The sequence below is a fragment of the Cephus cinctus genome, unplaced genomic scaffold, assembly GCF_000341935.2.
Source record: "Cephus cinctus unplaced genomic scaffold, Ccin1 Ccin1_scaffold1439, whole genome shotgun sequence".
NCBI lineage: Eukaryota > Metazoa > Arthropoda > Insecta > Hymenoptera > Cephidae > Cephus > Cephus cinctus.
The window spans coordinates 87439-103677 of record NW_014333818.1 but is presented as its reverse complement, the minus strand read 5'-3'; the positions used below and the strand labels follow the sequence as shown (position 1 = coordinate 103677).

Genomic DNA, 16239 nt, shown 5'->3' with positions numbered 1-16239 from the left:
AGAGAGAGGGGGGGGGGGGGATGGAAGGCAACTTTCTTAATACCTTTCTTCGTCACGTTAAAACGTTAACCTACGTTTCGTACGCTTTTTTATCCCTTTTGCGCAAGCATCGTTTGCCATTTGATTATGATATATTAATAACCAGCCTGCTGCTCAAGCTCTCTTTTAAGCAGAGCTCAGAGCTCAGAGCTCTTACGACATGCTATTTGTTGTCGCTCGTTATATGACTCGACAATCCGGTCGACAAAAAGAGAAAGCGGGAGGTACAAAAGTAGTCATGGAGACGAAATATAATGAGTAACCGATTAACCCCGTTAACATATGATTCAGAGCGATGCTGTTAGACCTAATTGTTAATATCAACGTAATCGTAACGTGATGGTGACCCAGCGATGACCATGAGAATCTAAACGCCAGGGGTTGTGTATACGTATAACGAATGTTTAAAATCCCTGGAGTCTTGCCGAAGGGGTGAAACTCTTAGAGTCGAGGAAAGGGGTGAGTCACGAAGACCGAGGGAGAAGCCACCGCTGGTGGGAATAATTTGCCGACGTTAAAAATGATATCAGAGGTAAAGCGCCGCAGGACAAGGGATGAAACGAGGAGTTGGCGTTACTGCGCTACGTAGGGGGGGATGATGCGGGGTTGATGCCAGCTCTAAGCGGCGGGGAGAAAAGTTGGTGTATAAACAGAAGTTACCTAAGTACATTACAAACTGTAATGGCGAATCGGAGGTGCTTGCCGCCGCTCGGTCTACAAGCCCTCACGAAAGAAACGAAAGAGCGCTCTGTCTCTCCCCCCCGTCTACAAGCCCTCACGAAAGAAACGAAAGAGCGCTCTGTCTCTCCCCCCCACCTCTCGGTCTCTCTCTCTCTCTCTCTCTCTCTCTCTCTCTCTCTCTCGAACTGTGAGAAAGCAAGACCCGACATTTATTATGCTATATTGTTACAAGGAAATTGCGTTTTTCTAAGTGGCGCCCGACCGGCCCACCACTCCTTCGGGAAGGTAGAGGCAGGTTCCCGTACCCCGCGACCAATTCAACGTTTATACGGAACTTGGAGGGTCGACTCCCGTCCCCGTACTTGTTCTCGAGCTCTGGCTTGATCCAGCTTCGATTCGACCCGTTGTACCTCGTCGCATAGCTCCGCCTCGGTGTTTTAAGCATTCCGAATTGTGACAAGAGTTCCTAGGCAAAGTATACGTATAAGTATACAAGGGACGAGTCGAGCGCTAGTTCACCGTCGCCCCACCAGATAGCCACCGCAACTCGAGAGCAAAACCAGAAGACCACAGGGCTAATTGGGCACGCGCAATATTGGGGCACTCTATATTTGAGGAGCTTGTCATCGTCTACCAGAGCATCTCTTCCTACGCATTTTCCATCCGGAATAAGCGTATTATCCTGGAGCATCTCTATTCTTACTTGGGTCCTGTACCGTGACCACCCCACACCTTTCGATGAGAGAGAGAGAGAGAGAGAGAAGAGGACCGTTCCCCGGGTCTTACCTTGTTCGTTTCAAGAACAGAATACAGCACCCAACCCAGTTTCGCAGCGTTAGCTGACCTGGAAATTGGTAAGTAGAGAGTTTTTTCTCTCACCAATCGGGCTTCGCGTAGCTGGAACTGTTTGTGGCTTCCACAACGTCCAGCCATTCCCAAGATGGGAGAGTTCACAATGTATCGTGCAGTCAAATTTAAGACTCGCGATACAGTGTGGTGACATCAGCACGAGAGTATAAACGAGAGTGGGGATATAATAGTCACCAGAGATTGAACATGTAAAATATATGCATATATCGACACGTCACTAATATCCGATGCTTTTTCTTGCGGCGAGTTCGTTTCGTCTCGAGGGAGAAGAGAAGGGGTTGTAAATGCGTCGTGTCGAGAGGAGGCTCTGCCCTCGCAATATTAGACGGAATTACCCAGGGCCGTAACATTTGATTGGGCTGTTCTCTGTTCCCTGCTCCCGTAGGAACACCACAATTCCGCACCGCACGCGCTCTCTCGCTCTCTCGCTCTCTCGCTCTCTCGCTCTCTTCCTCTCCCGACCTCTAGATTCTCGGCTTTGAGCGCGGCGTCTTGGCTGTGCCTCAGACAACACTCACCCCTCTATCTAGCTTGTTCTCGCTTTCTCCAGCCGAACTGCAGACGTCTTCGCACGCAGCGAAATCTTAAAATTAGTTGAACATTACCCTCCTCGTCGTGCGCAATCACGTCTGCACTGGAATTCCGCGGGTCGCGACGCAGCCGGTGCAAGTGGTCTTGGTTGTGGGAGCTGTGGGAGCTACGGCAGCTACGGCAGCTAAGCGCCTCTCGTTCGGACTCCCAGAGTAAGATCTACAGGGACGTGGACGTGATCGAGCTGCACCTGCCAGGCTCTGAGTAGTCGACTCTCCGCCATCGCAGTTCCTTAGGTGGTGGTCTACAGAGTAGACTACAGAGGAGACTACAGAGTAGAGACTTTCTACCTGGACGATTGCATGAAACGTGATGCAAAGAAGAAAGCAAGAAAGGGCAGCCAGTATGAATAATTCATGGGCCGCGAAAAGTATTAGCGCGAGCCGAAGATGCTCTCACTCTGAAGTATGGCACGCAAGTATGGACGGCGATACGGGAGGGTCCACGTCCTAAAGATGCACCGAGAACCGCAGCCGTGAAATTCGCAGCTTCCCGAACGAGCGCAAGGGTTATCCGCTAATTGTGAGGAGAGATATCAAGTCACCCTCGCGAAGCCAATGCCAGGTTCCCCGTTTCCTTTCTCGCGTTAAATCCTAATGGCAGTCGCGGTGACTTTGCGGTCGCAAATTTAACGAGCGAATTACGAGTTTTCAACTATTTTTACGAGAGTTGTTTCAATTATTTCGCCGCGACAGAATTTGCAATTAAGGCGGCCACGCCGCCGCGCCGACGACGGAGCTATTTGCCTGAGCGTTTGCCGCAGCGAAGGAGTAAGGAGTGATCCCCAACCCACGCGGAGTCCTCGCCCTTTTGCCTCCCGAACCCGAGAAGGAAGCGCTGCTCCTGTAGTGGAGTAGATGCCAGATACCTCGGTACTCTACGAAAAGAGAGAAAGAGAGAAGAGATCTGGATGACGATGACGATTATCAAAACGAAGCAAGAACAAGCTTTTCCTCGAAAGTTGACAAGTCCAAATTAAAAGTTCGCAAGGAATACATGGAAGCCTTTGGCAGGTTTACTAGGGCGGGAACAAGTGCTGTGCGAAGGTCAGTAATTATTCCGTGAGGTTACCAAGTCCAGGGGGTGGTTTACGAAGAAGGTGGCTCGAAAGTAGCGAAGGAGCGAGTGGCGCGGAGTAACTGCAAGTCTAGTGTTTATTTGATGGTCCGTAATCACGCTATTTTGTCATCAACGGTAGGCCTCCTTCCGCCCTTCCGCCCTTCCGCCCTTCCGTTCCAACCCTTCAGTTGGTATAGGGTGCATACTGGCACTTTTACATTCAAACTGAAGCTCCACATTCATCCTCCCGAAGCCTCGGCCGCGGTAAGCTAGGTTCGCCGTCTTATCACTTTAAATGCATTACTGCAAATCATTGGCCTTTGGCCTTTGGCCTTTGCTGTATCTTTCGCGTGTCTCGCTAGAATTTGACATTTGCGTCTTGTTGTCCTTCGGGAAACTCCATATTTTGGAGCGCCGACTTTTGTTCGCTAGGTACGTTCACACGATATTCACTCGATTATCGAGCCACGTAGGAGACGGTGGGCTCAGTTAATTAGGGGGTAGCGACAAACCATTGTAACGATTATAGGCGAACAAGAGAGAGAGAGAGAGAGAGAGAGTGAGTGAGTGAGGGCTAGAGAGAGCGAGGAGGAAAGAGGGCAGATATACAAAATAACGAGGGGCTTGAGTACACAGTAGTACTGTGTATAGTAAGCGGAGGAGGCTGGTTATTCGTGGTGTGTACAACGTGGTGATGATGCTGATAGTGGTGGTGGCGGTGGTGGTGGTGGTGGTGGTGGTGGCGGTGGTGGCGGTGGTGGCGGTGCGAGCGCGCAGTATTACTCAAATGCATAATTGTAGCCTGTAATAGCGTGGCTGCCAACAAATATGCCTACAATTACTACTCGGCCACTAACGGCAGCCGGCTACTCGAGCTCAAACACCATATCGGCCTTCTTCTTCGAGCCGCTCCCGTTCGTCCTGCAGGTCTACCGGCACATCGCCCTTATACCATTGATCTTTGGTAATTCGACGACATGCAGATCGCCCACTGCGAATTGTCGATTTACACGTTGCAGCAGCATTATTTGCTTGCAGCGATCGATCTTATGAAGCCGTATGACTAGAGCACCGAGTGACGTCACAGGATTATCGATTGAAGCAACTGACTAGATTATAATTCGAGGACATTTGGCTATTAGGTGGAAAGCTTCCTGGTCAAGCTTCGTTCTCTTTGATTTTTGCGTTTTCTCAATCGCCCCCCGCCAGACGCGTGCGAATTTCAAAGTCTTTTGACTTTCCGAAACCAGATCCTGAGACTTCTCGGCTCTGGGCTCGATTCGATTTTGCACTATTCTCTAGAGTCTATGGCGCCGGCCCGTTCTACATATAGCAGCTAAGTTTACGAGAGAGCGAGAGAGGCAGAGGTACTTTCCCTTATGGGCCACTCACTCACTTGCCGCGGTGAGCTGATCACTTGGCAAACTTGTGCAAAACTTCAATGTCGGAACTTACTCGTGAAGGGAACGGAACGGAACGGAATGGAACATAATGGGGAAGCAACAAGACGGGACGGCACGGGACGAGACTTACACGCTGATTCGTATCGCTTAAACGAGGTTTGGCAACAGCTTTTATCAGGAAAGAAGTAGTTCGATTAAAGCCGAGCAATGCGAGGCAGCTGGTCGTTCCAGCAACTTAAAAATCCGCCGTCCCTTCTCGTGTCTTTGAAAAGACTTTAGACAGCAGACGTTTTCCTAACACGTGTGTAGGACACTGCCGGTGCATAATGTATTTCCTCATCTTCCTTACTAACTTTGCGAAATGTCTCGACCGTGGTCAGTTGGCTAATAGATAACGTTCCCCCCTTACTCACCCCTATGGCATAAACTCCTGGCGTGCCCCCTTGACTTAGGAATCCCTTTGCTGGGTGGCAGTGGACTTGGCTAGTGCAAAACAAGGTAACTGCAGGAGCAACTGCCAGTTGGCTGGGGAATGGGTTGCGCTAACCAAAATTTATATACAAAGTATCTTTGTTGTCCACAGAGCGAATGCTGAACAAGTAAACGGGTAAACGGGCATGCGAGAAGGGCGCGTTGCGTTTCATGGGATTTCGCTTACGTAAATTTCCTATCTTTGCTCAGAATTATGCGAATCAGGCCCTTCTTCTTTCTGGGCCCGAATTGCTGCCGCGTACCGAGACACTAAGGTCCCTTTTAACAGTTTCGTATGATAAATTATGCGAAGGGCCCAACCCAGATAATTCCAAAGGTTACGTAATTTGCAGTTGCAAACTGTTTAATCCCATCCAGCCACACGTACTGCAACGTATGCAACGTATGCTCTTCTCGGATCTATGCGCCGAGAACCTCGTATCCCGCTATAATAAGATTATATCCAGAGAGCTAGGAATTTCTGAAAAATTAGGAGTTCTGCTCGGGACTCGAACCCGATACCTTCGATTTGCCAAGCCAGGCACTTACCACTGTGCCACCGAATCCACTGTCAGACTCGATAAGTCCTATTTATTTATTTTCTCAGATATTTTTAGGTTGTCTCCCATCCAGCTTTGTAACGCCACGTTACAGATAAATACGTGCGTATTTCCATATGTGATTTCCATAATCTGGACTGCGCACGTGTGACGTAGCGAAGGAAGATGCACTGCTGCGACGCGTTATGCGCCGCGACGCTCGGTTGCATGATGACGGCCCATCCCATATCCATTAAATCCAGTAAACACGGCATCTTGCGATTCTCCGTTTGCTGCTAATACACTTAGGTGGCTCATCGCGTCTACGGGGCTAGAACTAGTAACGTAGAACTTGCTATAGTAGCTGGTACCTTCCCATTAGGCATTCACCCTTCGATAACGCCTGCACGCGGATTCATTCCGACAATCGCGCAGAGAATCGTCTTCAGCGCACTGGCTGAACGGTCGCGACTGCAGTTCCATTCTCGAATATTGCATCCTATATGTAGCTGTGCAGCATATGGGCACGCATGCAGGACGATACGAATAATGGGTGCCTGTGTGGAAATTGGAGAAAGGAGCGAGGGACGGACCAGAGTCAGAGGCTGAAGTGCGGGTTGCGGGACGGAGTTTGTGTGGCACTTTTACGATTTGGTATTCAGGGGCGATGCGGGCCCACTTATTTGGGGATCAGGAGCACGACTTTGGCCCCGGCGCTCCTCTCTTTCTCTCTCTCTCTCTTGCATTGCGTCACCCCGTATATTTCATTTTTAAACAACAAAAAAATGCTAATACTACCCTCCTACTCCGAGGGCTACATCGACTTGCTCTGTATATGAAATAATAAATAATCGCTTAAACCTGCCACCTTTTCTGGCCGGGGATTCGTACACTACTTGGTCGTGACGTCACGCAGCCCATTTCTATCGGGCGGATTTTTACGAATTTCAGGCCGGGGATGACCGAGGGGGCACCTGTGCGAGTATAACTTGGTATTTGAATAGGCTTGAGGGATGCCCGAGATGACCGCTGCGAATATTGCTTCCGTCAAGGAAAAAGGTCGCGACGAGACGTCCGTCGAATCAGCGTCAATCAAGAGGCGAGCGACTGACGATACGGTTGAATTCTCGCCTTGTAAACTCGCCTTGCAAATTCAATCGAGCGTTCTGAAGATACGCCTGGAATACGAATACCGCGAGGAACGAGGATTCTTTTCTTTTTTCCTTCCTTCTTTTCCATTCACCCCTCCCACCTCCCTCCCCGCAACCCTGTCCTCTCTTTTCGCCTGTCCCTTTTTTTCGAGTTTTTCGCATTTTCCCACGTTTCTCCGCGTATCTGCGTGTCGACAAGAGAGGCTTGACTAAACAGCAAACACGCTCTCCTCTCTAGCGAGCAACAGCCGCATAAGAGTCTTTGCTCCCTCCTTCTCTTTTTCCTTTCGGATTTTCTTTTTCTTTTTTGAAAATTACCAGTAGATACGCGAGCGCAGGGGTAGGCGCTCGTGCGAGAGGATCAGTCAAATGAGGGAAGAGAAACCCTCTTCTCTGGATACGGGCCGGTCAATCAAAGGCGAAATCCCTCCCAATAAAAAGGCACTCGAGCGTGAGGGGACTCGGTGGACTCGCGTTGACGCGTCCTGCCATCCTGCCATCCTGCCATCCTGCCATCCCGCCGCCACCAGTCCTTTTGCCTCTTGAATTCTCAAGGCAGTGGCTAAGGCTAAAGATTGTCGGGATGCAGCCGCAAGGGTGATACTGCCAGAGCTAGAGTCAGATAGAGGGAGTTGAAATAATAGGTTGTCCTTAAGGGTGGCAGAGGTGGCCCGAGAGACGCCCGAGAGAAGCGAGCTAGTGTAAAGAAGCCGGAGACGACGAAGAGGCTTCGAGGGGGTGGCGAAACGCTACCCGAATAAAAATGGGCTGTTTATAAGCGAGTATCCAATGTATCACGCCGTATTTACATATAGCCCACGTTTACAGTCTCACGGTGTATATAGGCAGGCAGCTCCGGCTCAGGACAGGGACCAATGCATACAGCTGATATAATAAAAATTAAATATGATATTTCACCCGTGCTCCCGTGCTCCCGTGCTCCCGTGCTTCCATGCTCCGACGCCGCTCCCCATAAATAACAACTTTTTTCATGGCTCTCTCTCTCTGTTCCTCCCTTTTCCTCCTTCTTCCATCGCCGTCCTAACTAACCGGCCTCTGATTATCTGAAACGATCAGTCAAATGATCTGCAACAGAGACACGCTCGACGCCTGTGCGAATTGCGAATGTCCCTCGACTGGCTTCAGCTCGGCGACGCGCCAGGAGGCGTAGGCTCGCAACTCGGAGGCGGCAATTTAACACCAGTTGAAGGCCGCTTTAAGCGCTTGTCATGGATTAAATAAAGATTAACAGTAAGATTACCGGACTAGCGAATTTCCTGGCGACACACACAGCAGAGCACGGAGGGTTACTCGCTAGTTGCCTGCTGCAGCCTGCTTTACCCCCAAAGTATCACTTCGCTTCCTGCTATTTACGTAGACACACTCTCCAGCCCCTCTCTCTCTCCCTCTCCCTCTGACACTCGGCTTGTCAACCCAACATTCTCGCCACGAGATCTGCAGCTACCCCTAACTAAATTACTCTGATCTTCGTAAGACCCATTAGGAAGGGGCCCATAATAAGACTTGGAGAGCTCTCCACTTAATTATTCGAGAAAACAACTTGGCGGCCCTTTCCTACGATATTTCCTTCAGAGAGAGAGAGAGAGAGAGACGAAGTTTATTTGGATTCTGCAAAAAAGTTTCCATGGGGATACTGAAATATAGGTATATGTATATGTATATATGTAGCCGATAAAATTGAGCTCCAACCTTCACGCAGTCGGTCGGCTCTGATCGTTGAGCATTCTGTATTTGCTTAATACATAGAGACGAAGAAAGTAGAATTAAGCAGTTGGGCACAATGGAGACTGGAGTCGTTCTTGATACGGAGCTACGGATATTGGGTTAACAATATTCGTCTAAAAGGTGTTCGCGTAGCCGCGCTTTAAAGACGTTGTGTCAGTTGATCGGTTGAGCACGGAGGTAGGGAGCTTCCTTGAAAACGTTACCACGTGACACTGCGATCGAATAAGAAGGAGAGATGTGCATTTTTACACGGCGACCAGTTTTTCTCGTCGAATTGTCGGATACGCTGTTTACTCGGACACGCGGCCTTGGCGGATGCTGTTGCACCCGCGGGATGCATCTCGTGGCTGCGCATAGTTGCAGCAACTACAGGCACCTGCCTACAGCTGAGAGACGTCTTAGGCGAAAGGCTTTCTTCTCGCAGACTTCGTTTAAGGGTAGAGGAGGGGACGAATTCCAGAGCAGGCAAGGCTGCGGTTGCAATGATTCGATAATTCGAGTGGCAAAGAGAGAGAGAGAGAGAGAGAGAGAGAGAGAGGCTGGGTCAGGGAGGATGGTGAAAGGATCGCGGGGCCGGCACAGCCTCCCCGCCCCCTCCCCCCCCCTCGCCGCACATGGCAACGTTTCTTCCTATCGAGGGCACCGCTCGATTTTTGTTTGCACAAGTGTGTTCTGATGACGTCTTCCGATGAATTCTCAACGGAAAAAAGTCGAGAGAGAAAAAGGCTCGTCGGCATCGACGATCGCTCCCAAGAGAAGTTAGCAGTGGTTCGTCTTGGACCCGCTACAAGCTAATTCCCGCATCCCCGTTCTTGAGATTGAGCCTCTCGCTTTTGCCCTGAAAAATAAGGACTTTTCCTATTAAAAAGGATTAATTGGTAGCCAGTGGCCATTCGTAAGCTGCACCAGCTGGCAAGCATTTTCCCCAATCTGATGTTAATCGGCTCATTTTTGCGATGCCATTTAAACGTTTCAATATTTAAAGATTACATGTAGTCGGACTGCAAGACCGATCGTGAGATTCTTCTCTTCCCTTCTTTCCCGGACATATATTTAATCATTTGCTTTCCTGGCAACTCTCTGCCAATTGCTGCCTCCCACCTCGCCGGACGCTCGCTCTGTCTCCCAACCAACTCGCACCGAGAGAATGGGAGACGTCGGTGGCTGCGGCTACAGTCCCGCACTCGTAGTCGGAATACTTGAGCGAGAACATTCGGGCTGCACGAGCACTGCTGAAGCCTCCTGAAGCCTCCTGAAGCCTCATGAAGCCTCATGAAGCCTGCTGCCAGTCCGAGGAGCGGAAGTTGTCAGTGGCAACAGTAGCCCTGCTGCTGCACCGAGCATCGCGTCGTCGCTGGCACCGCGAGGCGGCCACGTGTGTATCGCCGCACCGCGCAGCGCCGAGGATTCGTTCGAGACTGATGCAGCATCACGTGGCGCGAGTATAGGAGTTGCCGAGTGCAACAGTCGCCGGTAGAGAGTGGGGAGTTTACGTGTACTCTTCTCGGAGCCCAGCAAAACTTAACAAAACAATTTATTCTAAAGTAAACAGGGGCATCCGGTTTACTTGTGAATAAACAACATATTTATTTTTAGAGAGCCCGGCCATATCGCTCGCTGCGTTCTCGCGCGATGTGCCCTATGTGGCCTCCACACTCTGCGCATTCATTGACTAACCCGCGTGGGAAAAAATCTTTTCCTCGACTTGCCGATGCCGACTTGCGTCATTCGCTATAGCCTGTAGGCTCCCATTAACCAATTATCATAATTCTGGGCTCAGATTGCAGCGATCGGCCTGCGGCGTTCAGAGTGACGAGAAGAGCCAGTTTGAATTTTCGGCACGGACTGTCCGTCATCGTCCTATCCTATATCCGAGCTAAAGTTCCTTAAGATTTTCTCGATTGTTCTTCCTCGCGTTGCGCATCGGCGACGGCGCGTCGAACTATCCAGTCGAAATAACGGCTCTCTCGCTCTCTCGCTCTCTCGGTGATGGAGGGATCGGGAGAAAAGAAGAAAAATTATTTACGTCCCTGACGTCATTGATGGCTGAGCCGCGCTGTGCGTACGTGTCTCTGTGTGCCTTATGTTTATTGTTTATCAGGACGTTTATGCTCGCTTTCCTTTATGTAGCATCTGTAAACGTCCCTCTGCAAACAGCTCGTATTATCACAGTTCTACTTGCAGCTGCGTGAGCGATTCCGACAGAGAGCGAGAGAGAGAGAGAGAGAGAGAGAGAGAGAGAGAGAGAGAGAGAGAGAGAGAGAGAGAGAGAGAGAATAAGAGTGGAATTATATTCGATGCGCTTGGTTACTAGTAATAACTAATAACTTATTACCTTATTGCGAAGCATATGAATAACTGGCTCACTGGATTTGAAGAAAGTTACAGGGGAAGGTAGGAGACCCGTGAGGAAGTGCGAGGTACTAACCGCGACCTAATTCTAAGATAAGATAAGCCGTTAAGTGCAGGGTGAGCCAGCACCCTCGCGATACTACTCTGTGTTTTATTGCCCATCCTCTCCTTCTTCTGCTGCTTCCTTTGCCTCCCAGTATCTCTTTCTCCTGTTCCTCCTTGCCCTCCTCCTCCTCCCTCCGTCACTGGCTTCTGCCTCGAAGCAGGGCTTGGCAAGATTTATTGTAAAATTCGATAGATATTGCCAATTACAACACCCCCGTGGCGCCTACGGGTTCTCTCTATGTCGGGTGACGAGGGGCGACGAGGGGCGACGGAGGTGGTAAGAACCCGGAGGCACCTCCACCCTTTGCCAGACGCCTCTTCCTATCTCGTAGTCTCTCGGTAGCCAACAAGCTCTGTCTTTGCTTGGAGAATTTTAAATACGCTTTATGTATATGAGGGTGTATAGCTGTATAGCTGTATAGCTGTATACATATCTCAGTGGTCTCATTGTCAGTGGTGGAAGCACGAAGCATCGCGCGCACAGATACAGTCTTTTGGATGCCACCTCAAATATATGAAATTAACATTTATCCAAATCCCTTGTTCTATTTATCAGGAGGTGGATAAATTTCTCATTCTCCTGCAAGAAGAATGCAAGAATGCACAATAACACTACACTGTACAAAAAATTTGCTTGAAATTCAATATACCTGTATATAAAGCTCGGATACATATACTGTATATTAATTTTTATATGCATTTTTGTTTCAAGTATAAAGTCGAGGTACATTGGTAATCGGTAGACGCCTTTGAAAATAATAACATAAGTATATTAATATATAATAATAACAATAAGTATATTAATATGAATTTCATATACCTATTTCGTAAATTCCATGGAATTTTGTATAGTAAATTTACCAACATTTTTAACAGTGTATAGAAACGCTCAAGGGTAATTTCGTGGTGCGTAAGCTGCAACAGGTCCCAGCTGCGTTTAAGATATGCGACACGCACTGACCACGATCGGCCTATGCTTAACACTTGCCCTTACAGATCGAGTCGCAGACGTACAACTTTCAAGTCCATCGACGAGTTGCTTAAAATTTAGACGACCATCATAAAATACCGACTTTTCTCGAACGATTTCAATAAAAAAAATGAGCTGCTGCTTCGTCCTCTCGTTTGCCATGCTTCCGGCCCTTACTTCAATTAGCAACTTGCTCCTCTATTTATGGGCCTATTAGCCTGCTGGTGTTGGCCAGGTGTTCCTGGACAGTTCCTTGGACTTTTCATTTATATGGAGGAATTCCTCTCCACAGTGGCCAAGTCTCCCGCAGGATAAACGGCAGCGCCCACGATTGCACCCTTCGCAGGGCCTTTGATTGTGCTTACGGTACTTACGGGTTCGGCAGTCTCTAGTAGAAGAAACGAAAGAATCGCTCGAATGTCCGGATGACGTGGTTTCGTTCGAACCCAAAGAGCCGCTCTTGCGCATTCCTTTTGCCCTCTTTCCACATCAGCAGCATACATCTTTCCCTTCCTTCCCTCCCCTCTTCCTTCCTCCGCCCATTCTTCTCCTCCTTTTCTTTGGATTTTCCTCCTCCCATCTTGGGCCGGTCTATTCTTTCTGCTCGGAGGAAAAAAAATAATAACGCTAGGGATGTGACCGCGAGCGAGGGGGTGAACTACCCGAAGACGAAGCGTTCTCATTATACGAGGAGATTTATGCGCGTGCCACCTTGGTGGCGTCGCGACGCTGTAGAAGCTGTAGATGGAGAAGGTAAAGGCAACGAAGGCAACGAAGGCAACGAAGGCTCTAGGTTAGAAGTAAAGTTAAAAGAAAAATAAGGCTTATGGGGTGTAAAGTCCTCGAGAGTGACTGGTGGGATGGGTTCTCTCGGTCCTTTGGTTCGCCGGGTCGCCGGAGCCCTCCTACCCTCCTACCCTCCTACCCTCCTACCGTCCTACCGTCCTATCGTCCGCGGAATATATTATCCAAAATTCTCGGCGATGGTTCAGTGAAAATTTATCCCCCGCTACAACAAGGAGACGAATAACGAATAAGCTGGATATCGAATTCGCATTTGTTTTTTTCTTCCCTCTTCTTCCTTTCCGCTTTCGTGAGAAGGACGCCCCTATAGCCCCTATAGCCACGATGACACTAATAGGTCTGAATTGAATTTGTTTTCAGGGGCACATCGGTGAGAACCCCTTCGACAACGGATCCTGGGGAAAGGAGCACTTTCAACCAGCGACAGTTCCTTGGCAGCTCAATCCACGCGGCCACAGTCGTCTCAGTGTGAGTATCTACATATCTATACGTATCTATCTATCTATACAGAGACGGCTTGACTTGTGCCATTGGCTTATTATGGCTGCCAAAGAAATTGGACAACTCTTTCGAGTCTTTAAAGTTTTGCTTCGATCTCGGCTGGAAGGGAACATTTTCAGGAATTTCTTTCCATTCTCAATGTGTGAGCCAGAGGGAAGGAAATGTCCTCGTGTTGCCTTAGATCGCTGGCGGGGCTCCTTGGTCTGCTGCGAAATAAGGTGCAAAAGGTAGGTCCAAAGCATAGGGTCGCCGGGAGCTAAGGGTCCCTACTAAAGTTTCGTTAGTTGACAAGAGACACTAATTAAATCGACAAGGTGCCGATGGTAATGCGAAAGAGACGTCAGGCTCTCTCTCTCTCTCTCTCTCTCTCTCTCTCTCTCTCTCTCTCTCTCTCTCTCTCTTTCTCTGTGTGCGTTTCTGTGAGTGAGCAGTGCAGCTGACCGACTGGATGGATGGTTGGTTGGATTGGGAGTGAAATTTGTAATTCCGGTTGGTAGGAATAAGGGTTTATCCCGGGGGCGGAAAAAGAAATCCGGTCGGCCCATTGTGCGCGATGCGAACGCAAAAATTGCTCGGATTTTGCTTCCTTGAACGCGATCCTCTCGATCCTCTCGATCCTCGTTCGCTCTCGACTTGCTAGAGACTCCTCGCGTTTTCCTACTACCTCGTTCGAAATGGAGTTGCTCATGTTGGCCACGTTGGCCACGTTGGCCATGTCCGCCATGTCCGCCATTAGTACATCCTCGGGCACCAGCGAGCGACGGCTCGCCCTCCTCTCACTCTACAGCTTACTTTTCACTCGACTCATCCTGCCACCCGGTATTTATAATACGCTTTGTTTTCCCTCGGTTATTTGTCTTGGCTTCCGTCTTCCCCTCTTCCCCTCTTCCCCTCTTCGCTGCCGTTATTATTCGCCGTTTTATTTTTCTTTAATTCCTCCTCACCGGCGCCATTCCAACGTTCCTCTTTGGAAGTAGTCACCAAATTTTCCTCGACTCTTCTTCCGGAATTTACCTCCCTCACTTCCTGCCCGTACTTTGCGTAATTCTCCGCCCCACTACTTCTACGGTTCCTATATTCTTACAATTCTCATAACAAGACCTAGTAGCTACGCCACCAGAGATCCCATGTTTTCTCTTTTCGTCCGTGGAACAAAATGTTTGGTCCTTCCGCTTCCAAGCGCACGCGCACGCGCACTCCCTTACTCATTGGCACCGTCCGATAGTTGGACGCGTGTTTCAGTTATTGAACATTCGCCTCCGGTGATATTCTTCTTCGTGGGTATAATGTGCATTAATGTGCATTAAAGTGCATTAGAGAGTGAAAGGGGGGAGACACACAGACGGTGACTCATTTGGACTCTCGAATAGAATCACATGTCGTATCTTCGCAAGAGAGCAGAACTCGCGAACGCGATGCGCAGTGCGATTTAAAAAGCCGAGTCCACAATCCGATACGGCAGGCGCGACATGCGGCGTGCTGTGGCTCGTCCGGTTAATCGCGCTTTCGCACGTGCTTGCCAAACGAACAAACTACTCCGGAGAAATAATTCTGCGAATCGTAACGGCTTACGCGAACGTAACCCCACGCCGGCCGACAGTCAATAAACTATTACGTGTACAATGTACATACGTGCTGCATCGATGATTGCACAAGCTGCGCGATACTTGGGGGCATGTACCACATACACGTGTGCTACATGTCTCGCATTAAATTCTCAGGCGAAAACTAAAAACAGTTTCGTTCGCGGTGTGCTTACCATTCCAAGTTGTCCAAGCAAAATGAAATCTCTGTAAAACTCGGAATTCCCGGAGGATACTCAGGACTCCCTGGTTATTTCCCGGAGGTCCTGGCCTCTTAAGATATGCGCGGCACAACGCGCGCTTGCCTAGACTATTTTAATGCGAGGGGTTGGTACTAGGCGAGACGAGGAGAGAAGCAAGTGGGCGGAGGTGGTGGGTGCTCGATAGAGAGAGAGAGAGAGAGGGGAACGAGGGAGGAGAAACAGGCAAGATCTACTTCTTGATTACAGAACTTTTTACCTAATTACATAACATTGTTACCATTTACAAAGTCGCGACGGCGTAGCACGCTCGAGCGCTGACTACCAATTAGACGTGTCCGATTAGCACCGAGCCAGCAACCCCAACTTCAGGATCAGAGACAGGATTGCTGTATCCTCAATATACAGGGATTGCAATAGTCTGTAATGTGGCCGCACAGGAGGATGATCCGCGAATATCAAGACTCATTCCTGTGACAGCTTCAGCTTCGTCCGAAGAATTTCCTCCTGCCCAACGTCTCTCGTCGTGTTGATCCTGTTTCACCACCCCCCCCTCCACCCATTGCTCCCTCATTTTAAAATCTGATCCTACAGTTTTTTTTTCTTTGTTTATTATTGCATCACCTCATCCCCACTCTTCTCCCACACACTGCCACTTGGTACCAATGCATTTTTATATTTACTATCTATTCGTCGGCTAGTCGGGAGGACTTGCCTACCTGATAAGATTAATAGCCAAAGTGCCGAGCACAAAAGGAAAGGAGCGTCGTAGGTTGGTGAAATAGAATAACCAGGCGAAGATTCCTGATCGCCTTCCTGCGGAAATTCAATTTCTCCCTGATAACGATGGACGATTCCTTTTCGGCAATGTTTAATTGCACCCTCGGCCGCCACCAGCCCATTTTCGGCATGGCTACATTAATTGGCCAGGATTGGCGACCGGCGTCGATTCCTCCTGGAAGGCTAGAGAACTGGGTGGCTGGGCGAGGCGGCGGCTCTCGCATTGAATGCTAAACAAAAGCTAATTTATATCGAGAGGTCGACTCTGCCGGAGATCGGGAGATGAATGAGTGCGCTTCTTGCATACCAAATGGCCAAGTTGAAGCGAGAAATGGTCTCAAAGCGACGAAGAGTCTGAGAGGGGTCGAAGGGTGGGAGAGCCGGAGAGGGGGAG

General features: G+C 49.4%; 1 protein-coding gene across 19 annotated transcripts in view; it reads left to right on the top strand.

The window, feature by feature from the left end:
* Positions 1-16239, top strand: part of LOC107273146 (forkhead box protein P1) — a 138028-nt gene that overhangs the window by 43163 nt on the left and 78626 nt on the right. For 18 of the 19 annotated variants that reach the window (XR_003061475.1, XM_015751032.2, XM_025090430.1 and 15 more), the window contains one exon: positions 13142-13249. Coding sequence is in view for 12 of the 19 variants with exons in the window: in XM_015751032.2 (XP_015606518.1) it covers positions 13142-13249 (108 nt within the window). In the remaining 7 variants the exon portion in view is untranslated. Of the gene's footprint in view, positions 1-1552; positions 1575-13141; positions 13250-16239 lie in introns of those variants that run through there. The other variant, XM_025090434.1, reaches the window with a different exon arrangement.